Raw genomic sequence first — 24,583 nt, 5'->3', positions numbered from 1 at the left:
TCTATAACTTTATCATGCCCCTTCTCACCTCTCTAAGGTAAACTATCCCAATCAATGTAATAATCCTTTTCATTCTTGTCACCCTTCTTTGAACCCCCTTTCATTCTGGATCCTTTTAGCAAAGAGTTATCAGTTCACTATTCTGTACAGGTCTGAACTATTGATTTATAATGGAATTATCACATTTTCTGTATTATTTTCCATCCCATTCTTAACATCTCATTTACTCTTTTTGACTATAGCTGCACACTGAGCAGAGGTCTTCACCAAAATATGTCAGGTTTGTGAGTAGTTCAGATTTTTCTCTCTAATGTGCATTACTTTGCATTTATCAACTCTGAACTTCATCGGTCATCATGCTGCCCATTCCCTTAGTTTCGTTTTGTCCCTCTGAAGTTCCTGGACATGACTAACCTAAATAACTTTGTGTCACCTCAAAATTTTACTACCTTACTGCTCACTCACCCTTCCAGAGAATTAACAGATATATTCAGCAACCACTGATCTACCATGGTACCTTTAGGTGCCCCACTGCTACCCCACTGCTAACCATATGCCATGATGAAAATTGCCCTTTTATTCCTACTCTGTTTCCTGTCTCTTAATCAATTTCTGATTCATGACAATATATTGTTTCTCACCCCATGACTATTAGTTTCTTTAGTAGCCTCTTGTGAGAGGCTTTGCCAATGGCCTATTTATAATCCAAATAAATTATGTCAGCTGGTTCTCTTGTATCCTTTATTTCATCAACAAGTACAACAAATCCTAAGAAATTCGTGAGACATGATTTTCCTTTACAGAACCTGGGCTGGTTATACTCGGATATATCACGATCTAACAGTCCTGGCATTTTATTACACTATTTTTATTTCAGTTTTAACCAGTTTGCCAGGTACAGATACTGTAAAAGGTTTACTAGTTTGTAATTGCCCAGATCACCACGGAGCCTTTTAAAAATATAGTTACAAGATCTGCTACCTTCAAATCCTCCAGCATCATAGCTGTTTTTAATGAGAGATGGCATATTTTTGTTAGTTGCTCAGCCACTTCATACATAATCTCCTTCAGAACTCTTAGATTTATAGCATCTGGGTCTGGTGACTTATTACTTTTTAAATTATCAATTAGCTCTATCAATTTCTTCTGACTTCTCAATCTGTGATAGTACCTCATTTTTTATGACCAGAAACGTGTAGTATCGGTATATCCCCTAACATCCTTTGTGGTGGAGACTGATACAAATAAATCATTTAGCTTGTGAGCAATGTTCTTTTATTCCTTAATTTCTCCCTTGGTGATCTAGTGAACCCAGTGAGTTTATTTCCCAGGCTTCCTATCTATTAAAATATCTATTAAAATAATTTCATGTTTGTATTTATATCCATTTGTTCTTCAAAATCCATCTTATCCCTCTTAATTTCCCTTTTACATATTGCCTGCTGTTTATTGGTTTCACTGGGGTTAGGTTTTGAAATCTATTTGGCTCAAATAACCTCTCAAAATTTGCCATCTAGGCAGACTGGTTTACATCTTGCTTCCTGACTTTGTTTTTGTTCAGTGGTACACATGCCTTGTAGGAATCAGTTATTGTCTTCTTAGGTAGCGTCTATGCCACCTGTAAGGATTTTACTTCATTTACTTTTGACTCTAGGGCCTTTTTGACTAGCCTCTTCATTTTATTAAAGTCTCCCTTTATCAAGTTTAGTGTCACTTTTTGGTATCTTATTTCCCATTAGGATGTTGAACATAATAATGCTATGGCCACTATTACTTAGTGGCTCAGCTACTTTTAATTCTTGAATCAACCCCTGCAAAACAATCTTGTGACTGCTTCATGGCTTGAAGGAGTTGGTGGAAAATTCCTCTCTCTTTCTCTCAACAGAGTTCCCAGGGCCCAGCAGAGTTACTCTGTCTAGGTGCTATGGGAAGGATTTGCCCCTTTGTGTCTGAATAATTTTGCTTATCTATTTAGGCAGGAGCTGCCTCATTCCCTGTGGTCTGTAAAGAGACAAACACAGTGCTGGAGGTTAATAAATAATGATAACCAATAATAGCCTCTTGCATGTAAAATAAGGGTACAAAAAGTAGTGTATGTCTTATTAAAATTGGAGTTAAGAAAATTGTTTGAATGAACTTGAAAATATAATCTAATTCTTTTAAATAGAATGTAAGCTTGTTTGAATTTGCTTGTCAAATTTGATAATTTTCTTGAATAATAAAAGAGCTCCCCCACCAGATAAAATCAAAATAATATTAGAGAGAGAGAGACAGAGAGAGAGAGAGAGAACACACCCTATGTTTGTTTTAAATTAATAAAGCTTGAACTTGCTTGTTTTGGGATTTTTATGAAATATCTAATAAGAGAGATAACTGGGTCACTGTATGTGAATAAGCAATCATTAAAATAATCCCATCCCAATGGCCTACAGTCATATTTACAAACAAGCACAACAAAGGAATGGGATAAAAACAACTGCCCCAACAACTTCAGTTCTGACAAAAGCAATTCATTCAAAACCTCTAAGATTTTTCTACTGTTTATTTACATCAACAAATAATCCCTTGCTTTAATTAAAGTGGAGACCAATCTATTTTATTTCCCACTCAAGGCTGACCAATTGGGTGTCTCTACTTCCACTCTGCAGTTTTATGCTCTCTAACTGTACTTGCTCAATAAGTCATTCCCAAGTTTTTTCCAGCTAAATTTCATTTACAGGCGTTACCTTGACTGATGTAATGGATAAGTTTAAACGCCTCCTAGATAATAACACAGCTAGTCTAGACCATCTCAATCTCCAATGAAACTTACTTTTCCTGTTATTAACCAGCCCGTGATTTTTTTTCTTTAACAATTTGACCTGTGTTACACAGAAACTGGTAAATGTCCATCTGCTTCTCCCTAGGGAAAAATTAATAATCACACCTACAAGATTTCACACTCTTTTGAGGCATGCAATCAAATTATTATGCAGGCAGCATGATCCAAGTATTACCGCTTTTCAACACCTACCTTTAACTCATTTCACAGAGCAGGTCAGGGAAATGAAATGTTATACCCCTGTGTGACAGCTGCATTGTGATTAGGCAGTTGGAATCATGCAAAATGGGAAGCACAGACATGTGGTGCTGCCATTGATTATCCATTCCAAGGGCTGTCACTGCCACATAGCAACAAGATTGAAAAGATCAGAAAATTTGGCTTTCAAGACCCCCAAGGCTTCCAAGGACACAGCAAAGCACAAGGGTAAGTGGGGAAGGTATTATTATTATTACTGATATTTTAGTAGCACCTAGAAACTCCAGCTCAGATTGGGAACCCCATTGTGCTGAAAACAATTCAAACACAGAGCAAAACAAGCCTTTGCCCCAAAGAGGTTCAGTCTAATGAAGACAAGCTGTAACAAGTGAATGTCACAAACTATCAGAAGAAATGGGAGAGGAAGGGAAACAATTATAAGAAAATATATTTACACAGGGCACAATGGGTATAAATAATTCTTTCTGCCCATCCAGCTAGCTGTTATGACTTGGCACTTCCATAAGCATCACCGTAGGTCTTGAGGAGGGGTCTGAAGGAGTACAGGGCAGTGTCTTTATGGAAGAGTTTTGGGAGGCTGCTTCATGCATAAAGGCTGGAGGGCAGGAAAGTGAAGATGCTTGTGTGAAAACCAGACAACCAGGTAACTTTGCTGTTGGTGGTAGAGAGTTAGGCTGTGATAAAATATAAAAGCATATCAATAGCTTTCTCCTGACTGAGCTATGCTGCTGAAAGGGAAAAGTACATTGTAGAGAGGTAGGTCCTCCTTGTGAATGCAAAGAGATCGACAGAGTAGGGATCCGTGTTGAATCTTGGAATCCATATTCTTAGGAGGCCAACTCTTGTCCATGGGCTGATAAAAAACTAACTCCCTCCTTGAGGGGGATATTGGCTTGAAAACTCCATGCCAGCTTCCCCCTCAGATGGGTTTTTCCATGAGAGTGAATGATTGAGCTCCAATTTCCAAGGCTGTGGCAGCAGAGGCACTGCTACAAGGATACAACAAGCAAGTCCAAAGCACTTGCTATCTGAGTTTAAATTTTGGTTCAGATGCCAGGATTTTAGACTGTACTGGAGAAGATCCAAAAGACATACAAATTTGTAGATTAAATGAATTACCACCCCAACTACTCTGTTTGTACTGTAAACAACTGACATTCAGTCCTCATCTGCTAACCAGCATGTATTCTGCTCACAAAAGTCTCTGTTTCATTACTCCTGGCAGAATTCCAGCAATGGTAGAAAGCCCCCCCACTCCAACACATTTCACTGGTTGCTTTCATATCAACTTCCTTATTTCTTCTTTGAAAAATGTACTGCTTTTTTGTCCATATGGTTGAAGTTATGAGGTGTTGATAGACCCTGGGCAGGGTATAATTTGTGACAGAGGTGGTTTTGATTAATTTCCACACCCCCCCCCTTTTTAGCCCATGTCTTGAATATATTAGTTTTGTAAACTCACTGGCTTAAGGTCTATTTTCTTTTTACAGTATTTCCCCTTTCTCCATTGCTGTTCCCTTGCCAAATGCTCAGTTGTAGATGGTATTCTCTGCTGGGCAGGAAACGTGTCTTTCTCTGTGTTTTGTTTAGTACTGAGTCAACTGTCAGTGCTAAAATCCCTGTATCCTGATTCACCCTGCCTACAACATGATAATTCCCATTCAATCTTTTTTGTTTTGGTCAGTTCCTCACACACTGTATAGGGAGAACAGGGCCCTAATTTTCATGGAAGAGTATCTGCTTCTTTATTTGTGATTATTTTACACTATATACTGGTGCTCAGTTATCTTTCCTTCATTAACAGAGTTTTTACTTTAGTAAAAGTCATGCTGGGGTGTGTGTGTGTGTGCGCACGTGCATATGCTCATGAAAATATGTCTTATGAACAAAGGTATCGAGTCATGTGATACAATTTAATTCAGAGTCCCCAAGCAGAAGGAGTCTATCAGAAAAGGTCTATCAAAATAACAGCACACTGCCTAACACTAATTATGAATTAACAACTTTGTTTATGACATTCCGCACTGATGCAAAGACATAAAAAAAAAAGAACGGAGAACAGCACAAAAAGAAATGCAAAAAAACTGTCACTGATGGATATGCCAAATCTGTTTGATTTTCAATTTAGTTGTAATTGTAAACTCACTTTTGGGTGATTCATTTTAGCGCATGTGAGCACAAAGTAGGTTTTTTTTTTTTTTTAAACATTCATACTTTTGGTAGACATAAGAAATAACATTCATTGTTGCCATAACCAAACCAAACTGCCAATATGATGTACATCCCTTGGCCTCACCCTGATCTACACTCCTGTGATTAGCTATACAGTATTGCCTGTCACGGGGCTATTTATTTATTTATTTATTTTAAAGTCCCTCCTTAAAACCTCAGGTGCCTACACATAATTTTAAAAAGCCAATCCACTAAAACCAAAAAAGAAAAGGAATAAAATTAAAACAGTCCCTCAAGCTGAATCAACCCCAAACAACCAGCCACACAACAAAGCACCAAAAAAGTAAAACTTATTCCACTCTTACTAAAACCCCTCTGTAATAGAATCTCTGATACACTTCTTGGTTTACAATTGCCAAATCTTAAGACAGGGTGGAAAAGTAAGCAAACACAAAATGCCCCACAATAATGCCTCTTTCCTCCTGGGAAGAAATTACTTTCCAATAGCTCCTTTTTTTAACTAAGAAAACCTAACAAAAATGAAAGATTCCCTTCCTCACACAGTGATAAAATAGTCCCAAACGCTCCCCTGTGCTGGAAGAAAGGGGGTACAAGGAGGGAGATCTGGTCTCTCATGTAGCCAGACCTCAGACCATTAGGGATTTGTGGGTCATAATCAACACCCTAGACTACACCAGAAAACTAATAAGCAGCCAGTGCAGAGCATGGAGCTGTGATGTACTGTGCTCTTGTACAGATAACTTCCTGAAGAAGCAGGAAGCCCCATTCTCCACAAGCTTAAATTTTCAAATAATTTTACAGGCCTTAAAGGCCAAGGAAAAAAGTGCATTTTATCATGTGTTAAAACATATCTTTTTTCTTGGGTGGACTTGGCCAAAGTGTCAGCCATTGAAGAGCACACTACAGGACTCTAATCCTAAAGTGACAAAAACATGGGTTATAGCAGCGAAGTCCATATCAGAAATAAAAGTTAAAAGCCTCTTGGCCAACTGCATATGCAAAGAAGCAGTTGGGTTTACAGGTGCTATCTGGTCATCTAAGTGCAGCAGAAGTCTAACAAGACCTCATGAATTGCAATCACATGAGTTGTACGGTGAGATCATGCCTCCAATCAAGGAGGCTCATGGAACGGCAATAGGAGGTTATGACAATGCACTTCCATCAGTTTAGACTTAGGTAGCTAGCTCTTAGTCATGCTCCAAATGCCAGGCCATATGCATTACATGATTCCACTGCCACATTATTTGCCATGGATTTCACCTCTTTCCACAGAATGGTAATCTAGAATCTGAGCTTTTATTAGAAATAAATGTTTCTTTCAATTGCGAAGATAACCACTCAAACACCAACACCCTAAAAACTGTCACTGTGATGTCCAAGTGAGTCTGCTGATAGCTTGAAACAACAGCTCTGAGAGGTGTAAACTGCCCTATTCATTTTAATCGGGGTCTTGCCCTATGGACTCAGATTCTGTAAGCAATGAATTTGGCATTTGACCAAGATAGTATGGAATTCAGCAATTTTCCCATAAACTTTGCTAGTCTGTTGTAGCTAGCCATTTTGTTTCCAGTCACCCTGTCCTCCTAGCATCTGCCTGCCTCTTGCTGTCCAGCTTTCTCCACAGGGGAAGCTAATTTTATCACACTGCAGGCCCCAACCAGAGCTGGAGTCCAGCATGCACCCATGGAATGGGTAAACCAGAAGTACAGACTGGTGAGGAAGGCTGGCGTGAGAACAGCACATCACTTGGGACCTGGAGAAGCCTGGGAGATGTGCTGTTGCTGCCAGCTACAAGCTCCCCACTTGCCTGGCACATATGGGGAGATTAATCTAGACTAAACTACCTGGGTAACATCATAGGAACCACAGCCCAGGTAGCTGAGTTTCCCGTGGGTAAACATTCCATCCTCAAGAAGAAAAGACAAATTGTATGTCAGTTAGCATTTTCACCTGTGAGCCATAGTTGTGTGTGTCTGTGGGAGAGCAAAGGCATGGGGGACCAGTGGGGAGGATATTTCAAGATAATAAAATAAGTTAATGTTGAGAAACATAGGGGTTGTTGCTGTAGAATTTGGCCCTATTCTGTGTACAAGAGGCCCTGCTCCAAGGCACAGTAAAGTGTTCAGCTACATCATTTTAAGAAAGATATGAACAAATGGGAGTCCAGAGAAGAGCAACAAAAATAATCAGAGATTTAGAAAACAAAATGAGGAAGGATTGAAAGAACTGAACGTGTATAGTGTAGAGAAGGCTGAGGGGAGACTTGATAACAATTTTCAAATACGTAAAAGGTTGTTATAAAGAGGATAGTGATCAATTGTTCTCCATGTTCACAGAGGTTAGGACAAGAAGTAATGGGCTTAATCTGCAGCTAGAGAGATTTAGGTAGGAAAAACTTTTTAACTGTAAGGACAGTTAAGTGCTGGAATAGGTTACCTAGGGAAGTTATGGAATCCCATCACTGGAGGTTTTCAAAAATAGGTTAGACAAACACCTCTCAGGGATGGTCTAGGTATTCTTAATCCTCCCTCAACTTGGGGCACTAGACTAGATGACCTCTTGGGGCAGAAATGTATCATCCCAAATTTACCTGTAAAAGAAAGGAATCGACTTTAGTCCAGAGTAACCCCACCCATTCCTTCTGTGGTCCACGGGCAAGCCATCACCACCTTATGGTCAGTGCTATCAAGGCAGTGGTTGGAACTATCATCATCATGGACACCTGATCTTCACCCATTGCCTGGGGGAGATCACTGACCAACACACAAAAGAAGTTTCTGCGCCAACCCTAGGCCTGAAATGAAAGGTCAAGGAAATCAGACATCCTATGAGTTTGTCTTGCTTCCACCTCTCCCCAATTTTCACAGACAAATATTTAAAATAAATTTACAGCTAGCCAGATTGTCAGTGTCAAGAGCATGGGTCTTGAGGCTCAGGGACATGAGAGCTTCCTCAAGGATAACTGGCACTCTGCTCTCTTTAGGGGAGATAACAGCAATCCCCAATAGGAGCTCACCCTCTGCTCTGCTATCCCAGTTTGCCATCATCAGGAGGGAAACACATGTGACCAGATCACAGGCTGTGGAATGCAGTTCTCCCACACCTCTGGAAACTCAGTGAGCTGCACAGACTGAAACTTAACTGGTCAAGACTAGACACTTGACATTTTGTTCTGCTAGCATGGACACAGGTAGCTGGATTGTTCCCAATGCTTCCATGAACAGAAGAGTCCAAGGTCCTGCAGATCTGCCTCAGGAGTACAGGCAAAGAGCCTGATATCCAACAGAAGCTGATTAACTGGAGTTCTTTGGGATTTTGTGGATAGGGAGTTGGGGTTCTCATACCCCTGCAGATTGCCATTTGAGAGTTAAGTCCAAAGAGCATTCAATCCCACTGTCAATGGCAGCAAGCTCTATTTTTGTGCTGCCAGGGGGGTAGCAGGAGGCAGCAGGGCAGGGCAGGGCAGGGCAGGGCAGGGCAGAGCTCAGTCCCCAGCTCTAAAACTGGACAGCCTTTCATCTCCGATCTAAGTCATCATTTCCCCATGTATAGATTGAAAGCCTGCACTCTTTGTCTACCCCACAACCACCACCCCCAGCCTCCCTGCCATCTATTAAGAGGCTTCACTAGCAATGTTGCCAAGTCAGTCTCTCATAATTCCCTGACTCTTCCATTCACCACTTTTGGGTTTCCTTGGAGGAGGGCATAATGGAAGCCACAGTATTACAACAGCAAAGAAGTATTATCTGTGATAGAATAAAAATATGCAAGAGACTTCCTTTTTAAAATGTTGGACAAAAAGACAAAATATCTTTTCATTATTCTTTTCATTTCCATTCAATTTCAGCTTTGAAATACATAGCTGTAGAAGGTTTCATCCAAGTTTTGGATGAGAAAAAGAGAAGCTTGGGAAAGGAAACTGGAGTTAAAAAGTATAAGGGAGGAAAAATAATTCCACAGAAATCTGCCTCCGTAGCTAGATTACAGTACTTATGTTGTATTTGTGCAAATATCAGAAACATTTGCAGTTTTGGCAATAAAAGAACTGTCCAATTTGAAGCAACGTTAAACGTATCAACAAGAATAGACCCCTCTGAATGCATAATTGCTTATTACTGATTTACACTTCATTTCTCATAAATTGGTTGCAGTCTTTTAGGGACCAGGGGAAACTTTCTAAACTATCACATTTTAGCAAGAATACTTTAAATAGTAATTTTTTCCTATAGCTCCTTTCCCTTCACTGCTAATTATCACAATAATTAGTCATAAACAGAAGCTGTCTTATTCAATGATACCAAAACTAGGCTTGTATGAAATATGGGTACTTTGTTTCACAGGGTTTTCATGTATAATTTCTTTGGTTCTGACTTACACAAATTTGCATCGCCTCCTGTGCTTCACTTTGAGTTTCAAGTCTGAACTAATAGAAAAGATGAAAGCAGAACTTAGTCAAAATTGCTGCATTTTACTTGGTTTGTCTTCAGAACCATGAGTCTGTAAAATCCATATGGCTTTGATGCAAAACTGTAAATCAGCCCTGGCTCACTTGAGATGTTTCTATTTACATACAAACTTCGTAGTTATCAGCAATAATGGGAGGTGAAATGATGAAAAAGTACATGGAAGTTCAAAGTTTAGGAGAAATATGTTTGAAAATACACACACACACACACACTTAATTACCACCCTAACAATTACAGTGTTCTAAAGTCATCCATTATCACAGTCTAACTCTCATTATTAAAGATGCACATTTTCAGTATAATGCATGGGGATAACGTTGCCGCAGATATTATGTATTAACATTTTAATTCTTTTCATGGAGTCCAGAAGCCATGTGAGTGATATGCTAACTCTGTCATAACATTATTTTGCCAAAGTGGCATGCACTTTGGTCCTCTTGGTTACAGCAAAAGAGTAATGCCCTCCTGCTTGCTGTCCCTTTCTATACACTATAGCCTCTATTTATTGTAGTACACTCTTAATGCTTTGTACTGATAGTAATTTAAATGCCTCAATGAAATATTATAATGTTCTATTACCCATTTGTTATAATTCAGTGACAAATCTTGTCAGATTTGCATCACCTCAGAACTACATATCTTACCCAAACAAGTCCAAAGTTCTCTTTAAATTGCCTTTCTTATTGTTTACAATTTATTAATATAGTCAATAACTACAGATGGAAAAAATTGAATTCACACTCTTTTCTTTATATTCTGATTACACTTCAGAATTTCTCACTCTTCCCTTGCCTCTCCTTAATTTTCTACTGTGGGGCAATGCAGACCATGTTCAATTTTGGAAAGCAATAATCAGAGGCATAATTTTTCACATAAACAGTGAAACTGCAGACTACATGATACATAAACATTCTCTAAAAATTAATTCATGATTTTATGCTCTTGTATTTGTACTAGCTGCTACTCCAGTCTGTTGTTGAAGCTCACACATTTTGGATGAGATACAATGTCAATCTGTACCATACAAATGGTAGAGATTTATCTAATTTGTTATAGTTTATACTGTTGTGCTCGGCTCATTCATATTTTTTGCTTTTACTTCAAGTTTTTTACCTTTCCATTTTTCAAAATGATGAGAAAGGAAAAAAATAACAACTGCTTTCACACTGGATTGCAAATTACTGACTGAACTGATTTTTTTTTTCCAAATTTGAATGGACAAAATGGGCACGTTTTGCTGGCTTCAATTACCTTTGTGCCAAAAACAGACATTTTACAAGTATGTAAGGCCAAATTCTTCTCTTAGACCTGGTCTGGAATCCACAAAATTCCAGATCAGTTAGCTGTGTCTTTAAGGGATTGAAAACAGCCTCCATACTGATTATGAGACCCATCAATCTTCAGCTCTTCTGAGCAAATGCACTAATGCTCACTTTCCAGCACAAAGCCTAAATAACTGGTTTGTGGCCTAGAGTCCTTTCTGGGGGCTGGGGAAGAATTACCATCTTCTTCCAGGCCACAAATCAGCAGTGGATCTGCTCCTGATGATACATTCTATGACCTGCAGTAGTAGGCTTGTTTCTGGTTGCCTCCACCATGTAGGGAGAATGGCTGGTAGATTTGTGATTCCTTCTTTACCCTTGCTGTGAATCTGCCCCTTTGGTGACTATATGCATGCAGTACCTAAGGAGGATTCCTTGCATGGGTTCTCCAAATCTTGTTCCCTACTCTCCTAACCATGCAGCAGAACTGTATTGATTCCTCTGATGACAGAACCTCCCACAAATCCTTATCACAATAAAAAAAAGTAAAAAAAAGTCTTAATATTGTGGACATTACCACACTATCAATTGACTTCTAATCAATTCAGATTCCTATTTTTATACAAATGGAGCAGGTTTACAGTTGGATTCTGTGCTTCAGCACTTCTGGTGAAAATAGCCATCAGTGTTATCATTCTATTCCCTCAGTATAATTGTTTTAATTTTAGCTGCTTTGTTTGTGCTACACATGGAAAACTTGCCTATGTTTAAAATACTACTTGCTTTTGCGGCACTGTTTCTGAAGGAGAATACCTGACCCTGAGAATACCTCAGTAGTACATTGCAAAAAAAGAAAAAGGTGGCTCCCATGGCACGCCTTAACATTTTCTTGTAACTATTTTGTTTTATAGATGAAACTGCCATAGCAAAACACATAAAAGAACAAAAAGGGCAATAAATCACAAGCGACACTCCAGCCCATTAAAATGCACTCAGCGGGTGTTGCAGAAAGTAGAAAATGTTCTTCTCACTTTACATTCTGCCCAGCTGAACAGGGAGGATCAGAATCCTTGAACTACTACCAGCATAACAAATGAGAATGTTGGAGCTCTAAAGGAAAAAAACGGGATCGGAATTTCAGTATGGAGATCCTCTCTCACATGGCTTCCTTGTCATGCAAGGAAGTGACCCTGTACATTACTTTGACATTTCACAACAGAAGGTGTTCAGTCTCTTCTTGACAACTGTGCACAACTCCCATAGATGTCAATGGGAGCTATGTCGAAGTATCAAGGCAAGAATAAGCTCATGACTGTGTTCATCCTGCAGTAACATCTGTAAATAGCGGTGTTGTATTGTCAACAAAGCATGGGTTCTTAGTTACCCAAAGCAGTGCTTCAGATTTCATCGTGTCACAGTACATGTGAATCGGGGAGGGTGGGAGCAGCATCTTGAGAAAGGTGTAACAAGCACAGAGGAAAGACAAGTAGACCTAAAGACCCCCCCATGCCCCTTCCTCCAAAAAAACGTAACAAAGACATGACCACGAAAGGGAGTAACTCCCCCTCCAGCAAAACAAACTATGTAGATGAGTGGAGAAGCATCAGTCACTACATTTGACCTGAAGACCTGCTGTTACAAATCAAAAAGATGAATAAGGAGATGAGGGAAGAGTACCAGGCTGACATTAACGATATAAAAAATGAAATTAATTAGATTAATTGGAAAATATCAGAAATTCAACAAGCAATGAGACAGCATTATTAACCTAGATGAAAGAATCCAAATAACTGAAAAAAGATAAAAAGAAACAGAATTAAAACTGGAGGACATGGAAAATAGAGAATACAAGAGCACCACAAGGATTAAAGGTATTCCAGAGGAGATTGAAGGGAGAAATTGCTGGACACATTGAACAATATTTTCCATGACATATTAAAACTCAGCAATAAGGATTATATTCATATTGAGAGGCTTCCAGATCCCTTTTCCCCAGACCCCCAGCAGGCTCCAGACCTAGAGAGGTGATCGTCGGCCTACACTACTATGAAGACAAGGATAAGCTACTGAGGGCAATGAGGGAGAGAACTGAACCACAGATGATTCTAAACCAGCCAATACAGATTTTCCCTGATCTTGCAACCTCAACCCTTAGAAGTGAAGAAAACTCTGCCAGGTGACCACAATTCTTAGAAAGAACAATAGAAGATACAAATGGGGGTTCCTATCCAGACTGTCCATTAAATGTACAAATATGTACAGCTCAGATCCAAAAGAAGGGGAACAGGTACTTTTATGGACACTGGAATAGACAAATCAGCTCAAGAACAATCTGAATGGGATCAAAGGCATCGGTCCCACAGGTCACCACCAAATCACTGGGAATTGGTAAGAGCAAAGAGAAATGGAATTGCTTGAAACAGATGCAGCAGGAAGACACCATGACAGAAATGAGAGCAGAAGAAGCAGTCCAGATCCCAAAGAAAATGATTTGCTAAGACATTTCAATAAATAATGGATATTATAGTCATGTGGTTACAATGATAAAGGAATACAGTTAAATGGAAACTGGGCTGTATAGCCCCCAGGATATTTTACTCTATGTGAATAAAGTATACTTAATGGGTACAACATTACACTGAATTTAGTGCTGCAATTTATATTACAGGTGAAGTTAATAACAAAATAGCAGGAGACCCAGATCTCCCCTCCTGAAGTAAGTTTGACTTCAGAATTATCATAACCATTCCAAATTTGGAGAAAGGTCATCGATGGTGGAAAATTTTCAGAATACGTGAACTCAAAGATAAGATAACAATCTCATCATGCCTGATATGTATCACAGACCTCTTTCTTTAATTAATGTGATGCTAAAAGACTAGCAAATGGATTGTCATCTTGCCCATATATGTTCACCCTGACCAATCTGGGTTCGTTGTTCATAGTCATCTATCTGATAATATCAAAAGAACTCTGAATTTGATCTATGATGTTAATTCTGGCTATTTTTCCTGCACTCTGCTTTCTTTGGACACTGAAAAAACTCTCAACCAGTTGCAGTGGGAGTAATTCAGACAGATTTGGACAAGGTTTGGTTATGGAAATCAGTTTTATATTGGCATATCATGCCTATATACTGATTCTCGACCTTTTCATTGGTTAATGGACATCAATCTCCCCCTTTTAATATGTCTAGGGCAGTGTTTTTCCAAACCGTGGGTCACGGCATGTAAGGCACTGGATCGCCTTGCTCTGGTCAGCACTGCTGACCGGGACATTAAAAGTCCTGTAGACGGTGCTGCCCAGCTAAGGTAGGCTAGTGCCTACCTGTTCCGACACCACGCTGCGGTCCAGCCCATAGGCGGAAGGGTCACGGGGCTCTGCAAGCTGCCTCCACCCCGAGCACCGGCTCCGTACTCCCATTGGCCGGGAACCGATCAATGGGAACCGTGTGTGTGTGTGTGGGGAAGCAGTGTCTGGGGGCGAAAGTCGTGCAGAACCGCGCCTAGGAGCTGGACCTGCTGCTGGCCGCTTCCGGGGCACAGCACAGTCTGCGGTGCCAGGACAGGCAGGAAGTGCACGGAGCCCCATGGCCCCCCTGCCTAGGAGGTAAGTCCGCACCCCAACCCTGTGCCCCAGCCTTGAGCCCCCCAAACCTAGAACCCCTTCCTGCACCCCAAACCTCTCATCCCTGGCCCCAGTCCAGAGCCTACATTCCCAATCCAGAGCTCTGACCCCCTCCCCACCCCAACCCCCTGCCCTAGCCCAGAGCCCCCTCCTACACGCTGAACCCCTCATTCCGCAGCCTTGAGCCCTTCCCACACCCCAAACCCGTCATCCCCAGCTCTGATGCGGTCACGGGCATCAACAATTTTCTTCAACTAGGTCCCCAGAAAAAAAGTTTGAAAACCACTGGTCTAGGGTACAGGACAGGGTTTCTTGTTAGCCCCCCTGTTTGCTTTGGCAATGGAGTCTTTTGCAAAAAAGGTGAGAAACAGCCCCTTGGTAAGGTACATCCAAATGCAAAACAGCGTTGTATATGACAATGCCTTGTTGTATTTGCAGGATCCAGAAGCCTCATTAAAAGTTACAGGACAATTGAATTTGGTCAGGTTTCAGGCTTCCAAATAAACTATGATAAATCTGAAACTTTAGGAATTAATTTTCCCAAAAGAGTCACATCTAACTGTTGTCAGGTACATACATTTAAATGGATAAAGGAATCTTTAAAATATGTAGGAATAGATATGGTGTAGAAACTGCATTTTAAGGCAATTACCCCCCACTGTGGAACACAATAATAAAAGGAATAAATGGAGGAATGGGATAAATATGAAATTTCTTGGCCAGGTAGGGTAGCCTCAATTAGTCTCTAAGGTGCCACAAGTACTCCTTTTCTTTTTGTCCTCCCAAAGTTATTTTTGTTTCAGTGCATCCCTATTGGTATCCCTGACATAATATTAAAAACATGGCGGGTTGCAGTATTAAAATTCAGAGAGAAACACAAAAGACAAAGGGTGTATTCTATAGATCTGTATAAGTCTACAAAGTGGGGTGAACTAGCTTTCCCTAATTTGGCTTATTATTGTTATACATCTCAACTAAAAGATGTGATCAATTGGATTAAAATAAACCATCCACACACTGGGTAAAACTCAAACAACACTGAAACCCAAATGTAGCTATTCAGAGTAATTGTTGGATTAAAAAGATATCTATGTCTCCAAAAATAAAAGAATCATCCATTCATCCAGACCACCTTAGCAGCTTTGGATAAATTTTTTAAATTCCTATCGCTGAGGCCTCTTCCTTTTCATTAATAATTCAAAGTTTTTCCCAAGGAAAAAGCAAAGTGACTGTTCATTGTGGGTAAGAGCTGAGATTACTCAATTTGGACAAAAAGAAAAGGAGTACTTGTGACACCTTAGAGACAGCTGTTCCTTGGTCTTGATTTGAAATCACACCAAGATATATGTAATAATGTAAATAATATAAAGATCCTGTACTTTAAATATTTACAAGTCAAATATTTTATTGTGAAATCTGAATACAAGGCAGCTCTATCTACACCATTAACCACATTTGAGGAGTTGACCAAGATGCAAGCTGGAACAAAAAGTTTTATGTCTGAGCTACACACCTTTTTGACTGAAAAAGATGTTGATAAGAAAACAACCCAGATGAAAAGATGGGAGGAGGATTCAGACAAAGAAACTGATCTGGATGAGGGGGTCTCTATATGGGAAAGGGGGTATACAGCTTCAATTTGTGTCACTCATAAGGACATTTTTTATGATTACTATATAGATGGCATTTGACTTCAGTTAAGATCCATCACATTTTTGCTGCTAGGACGGTACTCTGCTGGAGGGATTGCAGGGAAAAGGGAAGGTACATTTGGTGATTGTGTAGATTCCCTGACCTGCTTACTTAATGCTCCAGTAGAGGATCAACATTTTAAACAGAATGACAAATTAACTTCTTTTTATTATTGTTAGCAGCTAGACTTTGTATCACAATTATTGGAAAAATGTCACTCCTCCTCCTCCTAGGAGGTCCTGTCTAATGACACAGATAAATGGGAAAATAATCCTTCCCAAATTCACAATGCTATAGTTTGTTTTAACAAACATTTAATGCGAAATTGTGCTATCAGTAATACTAGTGTAAATCCAGAGTAAATCCACTGACACACACACACAAAAAAATCAATCTAGATCTCAATTCAGTCAGTCAATGACTTTACTCCAGATTTACATTGTAATGACTGAGAGCAGAATTTGGCCCAGTGTATTCCAATAACTCTCATGTGGTAAATTTCACATTTTGATAAATCTCTAAATGTTATTCGGCCAATAATTCCATAAGGCAGAAAAAAACAAAACAATTGGGATTAGTTTTGTATCAGTTTATAACATGGTTCTAAACTACACTGCTTATCTAGACCTTCAGTTATCTACAGTGTAATTAATTTAAGCTTTATGAGTGTCACTATTTTTTAGTTTTTCTAATCTTAAAAAGTATTTTTATTCTAACGAGAAATTACAAAAAGCCTCTGATGTATCTTGTTTGAATGTGAATCATCACATTTACAAAGACACTGCAACACAAAGTTTAGCCTTCCAGCTGCATGTGTAACAAACAGTGGTTGACAGAAACAGTGTGTTGATGGAAATCAATCTGAATAGTATCTGGTACAGTAGGTATCTGTGCTACTAAATCATAAATGAAAATTTTTTAATTTAAAAGTAAGTAGCCCACACACTTTACAACACTTAAGGAACATGCATTCAAACATGAAACATTTTAATCCTAACTCCAAGCATGTTATTTCATTAAAATGTTGGAAGGAGGAAAAGAGATGAGGGCCCAAAGAATACCAAATATGGACATTCTGAAACTGTTGAATGAAGTGTCTTACAAAATGGTGAAGCAAGGTGCAGTATCTTACAGCCGTCTCTTATGTGTCACTCTGCTTTAATCCCAAAATAATTCTTATTTTATTCTAATACACAATGTATGTACTAATTTCTTGTGTGTTTATTTTCAGACGACATTTTTCATGTTGTCCTTGATTTTTTCCCCTAAGTATGAGAACATATGAATTTCATCTTCAACTTTCAATAGCAAATGAAAAATATATATAAATACAAACCTGTCTACCAGAAATATTTTGAGAACTTCAAAATATCTAAACATCCAGAGTGGCTTAGGTAAGTGATTTACAATGAGGGAGCTTACTCTAGATTCACACATGAGTGAGTTTTGGTTAAGGGTGGTTGGAAAATGGGGTTTTACTATGTTCACAGTATTGCCCCTTTTTAACCTGTGCAGCTAGTCAAAGTTTGGGGCCCTGGGGATGTTTCAGCTCGGAGCAGAAATGGATGATGAAGTCTGGTATTTTCTTTGATGCAAGCATGTTTATTTACAAAGAATGTACAAAGTCCTTCTTCTCCAAATGAAGGAGGAACCAAAACACAGGGGATAGCTTCTTTGTTTACAGCCCCAAGCCTCTTTAACCAGCACCAGACTCGGAACCTTACTGTAGACTTCTCCACTGTCACACCGTTCTTACAGACTGCTTCTTGGCTTACTTCCTGCTTCCAAGCCTCTCTGTTTGTTGTCTGCTCTTCGTCTCTCCTCCCGCTCCCAACAACTTCACTAGACTTTTTGCTCATCCACAGATACATACATGCACATGGTTAAAACAACACGCAGCGAAACCCTATGCCTACATGGTGCTAGTTTCTGGCCAGACTCCATTATGCCTTGTTTTAGGTATGGACCCTTAATGGCCTCTGACAACTAACTTAAATGAAGAGTGTGTTCACACATAGCGAGGTTTTAACTCAACCCATAACAAGATTTAATCCAGTTCATAATAATAATATATTTATTTTGCTGGATTTTTGTGCCCCCAATTTGCAAATAACGGCAAGTACAACCGATGCCATTTAGACGCTTAGCTACATAATACGCAGGTACAAACAGGTAGTTAAACCTGTAGATGACACCAATCACATCTGCCAACCATTGCAGGTGCAAACATGGAGCCCATGTTATGGTCTAAAAATCAGGGCCAGACAATATAGTAATTGGTCTGTAAGAAATACTTTCTGTTCCATGTATATGCAGTCAATTCTACTGGCATACGATGGACAGATACAATATACTGAACTATCTCCCTATCCTTCTGACCGTATGGGTGAACTAAGTTAATTATTTTTGTAATGTTCAAATTGAAAAAAAAGTCCCTGCATCATCCAGCTACTGATAATAATATATTCACTGATCAATTCTGTCAGCTTTATTTGCCTATTTTCCCCAGTTGCTGACAAAACTGAACAGTTGCCCCGGCAACCCACTATGTGGTACTAACGTAGTCCCAGTTTCATCCAAGGCATTTAGCAGCAGCCAAAGGAGAACTGCCACTTGCGGCTGCCTCCAGTCGTACGATCCAGGCCATGGAGAGGCTGTAAGGTGAAGGGGGGCTGTTCCTAAACCTGGCAGTCCTCTTCTTTTATATATCGGAAGGGGGGAAGAGAGGGGAAGGACAGCATGAAAGACTAATGATGAGAGACAAACAATATCAGGGAGTGCCAGGACAGGTTGCTGACAGAGGAGGGAAAGAGCTGAGTTGGGGAAGGTTTGTACTGAGAGCTGAGTTGAACCAGGTTGGTTTAGTTGAGCAGGGAGAGCAGCTGGCTTTACCAGTGTTTAGGAAGGTGGTCAGGATTTTTAGTTTAAACTGTGGGAGAAGCATTTTCCTTCCATTTCCCACAATTCAAAAACAAATGGAAATTCCCCCCCACCCCAAGGTGTTAAAAATCAGAAATCACTTTTGGGTGGAAACAAGCAGGGACATTTTCAATCACAAAAGTTATATGTTGAAATATACAAGCAGGGGAAACAGGGTGTTATAACAGAAAATGCTATGCAACCTGATTTACAATGCAAGCCTCACAGTAAGCAATAATCCAATCATATCACTAAAATCCCCCCATGGAGAAGACTCTCCACAGGCTAATTCTTCCATGCAGAAAGGGTGCTCAAACACCTCTTTGACAGTGTTTCCTCTCAATCCAAAGAGGGACCTTCACAACCCAGAAGTCGGTACAAGGGCAGTGGATGGGCAATGGATGTCCCAAAGGAGTACGCACATCGTTCCCTGCTTCCTCATGCCCAGCGTTGGTGAGGGAGGCAATTAAATATGGACTCACCCCCTTCAAAAGTGGGAATTCCCTTTAAGGGGAAAACTGGGAGCATAAGTCTTTATAACTTGGTTCTATTAGAGTCAAATCACTGCCATTGAGAGGGGAATTTGCTGGAGACCCAGAGAAAGCATGAAGGCATACATATCTCAGTGGATGAGCCTGGCCTCCTGCTGTTGTCTTGGGATTCACAGGGTTTGTGGTCAGGGTCCATTGCTTGTTTGTCCCTCACTCTTCTTTGCAGCAGAACTATTAGGGAGGGATCTATTCAGGGAAACTGAGCAGATACTTCTTCCCTTTTAGCTGCCCACTTATTATTTGATGTCTTTTCTTTTACTGTACAAATTATTATTGCGCAGTAACTGAAAATTTGAAAAACTGTAAAAGCAGCATATCTGAAGGCAGTTGAAGCATGAGGGTTACTAGGAGTGGCCTTAGCCACTTTTGTTTTGTTATGAAGTATCCATCGAGAAAGCAGCAAATTAAGTACTTTGGTATTTACAACTATGATATCTCCTGTTCTCTGTGTTAACTTTGTAAACATTTCTCTCTTGCAAAGTGGACATCTTTCACTGAGTTTCTGTAGCTACTAAGTTTTGCATCAATAAAAAGCTTTAATCCTCAAAATAGAGAATGTCTACGTAAGCACATTTCATTCTTGTGCCAAAGTCGTCAGAACTTGCTGAAGTAAGTGGAAGAGACCTTCCTTGTCTCTTCAAAGCTTTACTTTTATTCTCCAGAAAAGAACCCAGAGAATGTAAGTTTTGAAAATGCCTGTGGACAGTGCTTCAAAGAGGTAAGATATTTAGCTTGTATTTCCCTTACCCCCTGCATCTTCTCACCACATTTTTCTCCTTATTTTCAATAGAAATAATTGTATATGAATCAGTTAACAGTTTGTCAACTACAAACAAACTAATTTAAGTGAAGGCTTGAGTCTTATATAATCATAAATAATATATAAATATATATACACAACAATGGTGGATCATCTGCCTTTCTATGTTATGTTGATATCATTTAACTCTCTCTCTCTCTGGTTGGCTGTAACAGTATCCAGATGCCAAAACATTTGAACTGTTTTCTTCCCTTCCAACAGCAACATTTGGATCCTTCCCAAGTAATTATGCTAGTAATTTTGGAAATGGCTATGGGTTTATCATAGCACCACATGTTGATGGAGCAGATCTAACTTCCTATATTACATATTCCATCAAATTCACCTTAAAATAATTTAATGCACTTTTCTTCTGTTTCAGAATACACTGGTTTCCAAATTCCTCAAAAGCTTTATGAGTGTGTTTATTTTATGAGAAAATGAATAATTTCCCCATATTCATAAGGATTTTTTGCTACATTCTGAACTGGCCTTGGGCAAACCATAGCCTAATAATGGTCTCACATGTGTACTGAATTTATTTTGTAAATTAGATTTAAAAACCTTATAACTTTGTGCATTTCTGTATGTCACTTTGTAGGCCTTTTTCTTTTAAATCGAAGACCCATCAGTGATCAATGTTTTTATTTTATTTCTTTATCTTTAATGTTATGTACATTGAAGTTCTGTTAGATACAACTATCTTCAAACCACTCTGCAGTTAAAAAAACCAACCACAATATTTTCTGATTTATGAAAGTGTCCCTCTCTGACCCCAAATAAATCAACAAGATGATAACCACAATGCCTTGATCTAATAATGCAGGAAAAAATAGATACACACACCCACACACATACTTATATAAAAACCCTGACTGATGTTACAACTGCTGCAAAGCTAGGACAGCTATATTTCTTGAAGGAACATCCCAAAGATCAAACACACAATGAAAACATGCAGTGGAGTTGTTTTACATACATGGATATAAGTGTGTAAGTCTTTGATGCCAAGCACATAACTTAATTCAATGGATGTAATAGCTGACAAACCCCCTCCCCCCCAAAAAACCCTACATAGTGGTAAACAATCTATGAGCAGAAAATGAAGAACACATGGAGGGAAAACGAAACAAAGAAAATGACTCTGAAATGTGCAAGATGACTTGTCTATACTTGAATGTCTGACCTGTTAGCTGGTCGTCGCCTGCAGCAGGGGCGATGCGAATGTATGGTGTTGTAAGCTGAGTCACGATTATCGCAGCTAAGGCAAAGGAAGATTTCCAGGTCAGCATGCATGAGGAAGAAAAAGCCAGACTGAAGCTATGCTAGCAAGAAGAATCTTGGTCAATATTATTGTCTCAAAGTTTTACCAAAAAACCCCAAAACCAAAAACAAATGAACAAAAAACCACGAAAGCGCCTCTTCATCATCAGCTTTTCTTATTTTGTTAGTTTGGTTATTCTGTGATATTAATAAGCTTTTGTATGTAACCTTCATCCAGAAAAAGGAATCAAAGTGTACTATTTAGCAATTACAAAACTGATTAACTAAAGATTGAGGCTTGGCTCCATTGGCCACATCATTGGATTTAATCTGCAAAAATTCAGTGCTTATTCACATAACTCCAACCTTAATTTGTCAAGGTAAATCACACCAATTTCTTTTTTGCTTTTTAAACTTTCACAGTACATTTTTCCTCTGTTTATTTAAAATATCATTTTCCTGTACAATATTCTTCAATTATAGTTAATACACATTTTTTCCTGAATCTTCCTGATAGAGGTCCTAATTTTGCAAACGCAAACACTTACACATGCGAGCAGTACTACTGACTTTTCACATGCTTTAAGTTAAATGTGTGTAGTTGCTAGATTGGGCCTAAACAAGTTTATAGTCTCCCACTAAAACAATGAAAGGTGAAAGCAGAATTGCCTACACACCTAAAGTATCTTGACTCTTCTTCATATAATCAGAAATGTACGGAAGAAGGGACCTCAAGAGGTTATCTAGTTAAGGCCCCTGCACAGAGGCAGGCCCGAGTATACCTAAACTATTCCTGGCAGGTGTTTGTTTTTGGAGGGCTGTACCAACAGATAAGTATTACTCTGGTTCACAATGAAATCTTCTGATTCTTTGTTTGCCAGAAGCACTATGGTTGTCATTAAATGGTTAAGCACAGTATGGTACATATAGATTAAGAAATACTTTAAAAAATTAAAAGGTCAGATCCGACATGATGCAGCTGGAAAATGATGCAAAGAAAAATATTGGAAAATTAAAGATAAGATTATATGAAAGATCGCTAATTTACATAGAACAGCCTGGGTGCTATTAGAAATGTGGCAACGAGTGAGGAAAATAGATCATCAACCATCTGTAGACAATTAAACTCAAAACTGCTGCTGCATAATATTTTGAAATACCCCTCTGCAACACAGTGCTGCTAGTAGCTACTAGAGTACTGTTGCTATTGGATTTAAAATATTATAATAGCCTTTTCTCTCTCATAATTAATGAAAGCCTCCCAATGTTGCAAGAGCAGAATAATAACCTCTCTTTCTGTTTGGTCTGAGAATTGGATTCTTAAGAGATGCCAAAATGGTCACTATTCAGACATTGTAACAAGTCATAGCAGGAAATACATTCTTAATATAATCAAGAATCACCACAATGTTGATAATTGTATAGTTAGCATGTTTTGGTGTTTTTCAACCTCCCCTTCACAGATTTTTATCATCATTTAGCTTAAAGAAAGAGCAGACATATGAAAGCCATTTTTGTTACCTGCATGAAAATCTATCCTGTTTTTATTTTAATTATCTCATCTCACATAGGAGGCACCCCTTCAGTCCTCACATTTGTATGCACTTTGAATAGTCATAAAAATAACAAAAGCCTTATTTTGCAGCACCAGAACACTCTTCACCGTACTCAGATAAAAAGAAACAGGGAGCCCAGTCCATCTCCCAGCGCAGCCAGTGGCAAGGCTCCATTTGATTTCTAAAGGAGCAGCACTGGGCGCTTCAGTTATACAGAACCCAGTATGCTGATCTTAAAACAACATTATAATCATGGCAATCAAGATTTTTATATGATCTCTGAAAGTCTATCGGTTTCATTTGTAAAGAGCTAATGCTTACAAGACGTTTGTTTCAACTGTTATGCACTGAGGATTTAAAATAATGGAATTACCAAGTATTATCCAGATACAGACATAGAACCTGCATCAGAATAGACCTGGGTATGGCTATACAGGGTTAAGGCCATCTTTTGTAGAAAGCCTTCAAGTAAAAGGATATTTTGCACACAAGACATTTTCTTCTCCTGCTTATGCTGACATTTCAGTGATTCTACAGAGCTTGTTCATGTGAGGTACTAAGCACATTGGCTTGGATTCAGAAAAGCAGTTGAACATTTGCTTAAATTTAAGTACATGCACTGTCCCATTGATTTCATTCAGGACTACCTGTACTTAAAGTTAAGTCTTTGATTAAGTGCTTTGCTGGATCAGGGCAAGAAACCTTTCCCACAAAGTGTACAAAAATGAGAAAAGCATCCAACATACCATGGATTAACTACTGCAAAACTCAATCCATGTTCTACCACAATTCCAACTGCACGAATGTCTTGAGGGGGACACAAAACTTTTGACTAATATTAAATTGAGACAACCAGGGGGAGGGTGGGAAATAACTAAAAGGCTTTAAAGACCATGCTCAAATCAAGTCCTGGATTCCTCCTATGGGTGCAGACTTCAAAACCTGCTGGCTACATTCCTTGAGTGTAGACAACCAGGTGGCTTTGCCAAAACCAGTTGGCTCAGCTGATCAGTGGGTAACCTGGGCTAATGAGAATTTGGAGGAGTATATTGACATGCTCCCTGGACGACTCAAATTCCACAGAGTGGAGCTGCAGAAGCTTTCTACTCGGGTGGAATTTAGGAGAAAAACAGCAACTTGGCTGTACTGCACAGCTAGTGGGTTTTACAGGATACATTTTATGATACAGGCCCTGATCCACTTAATATGTGCTTA

The 24,583-nt window shown here is 39.2% G+C and overlaps 1 protein-coding gene across 9 annotated transcripts in view; it reads right to left on the bottom strand.

The window, feature by feature from the left end:
* PTPRM (protein tyrosine phosphatase receptor type M) overlaps nt 1-24,583 on the bottom strand; it is an 832,874-nt gene that overhangs the window by 230,166 nt on the left and 578,125 nt on the right. For 6 of the 9 annotated variants that reach the window (XM_073331568.1, XM_073331567.1, XM_073331560.1 and 3 more), the window contains one exon: nt 21,736-21,810. The exons of the other annotated variants lie outside the window; for them this stretch is intronic. In XM_073331568.1, coding sequence (XP_073187669.1) covers nt 21,736-21,810 — 75 coding nt within the window. The remainder of the gene's footprint in view (nt 1-21,735; nt 21,811-24,583) is intronic. 9 annotated transcript variants of the gene reach the window in all.

This window comes from Lepidochelys kempii, chromosome 2, assembly GCF_965140265.1.
Source record: "Lepidochelys kempii isolate rLepKem1 chromosome 2, rLepKem1.hap2, whole genome shotgun sequence".
Lineage (NCBI taxonomy): Eukaryota > Metazoa > Chordata > Testudines > Cheloniidae > Lepidochelys > Lepidochelys kempii.
The sequence above is the reverse complement of the archived record's forward strand: the minus strand, read 5'-3'. Positions and strand labels throughout refer to the sequence as shown.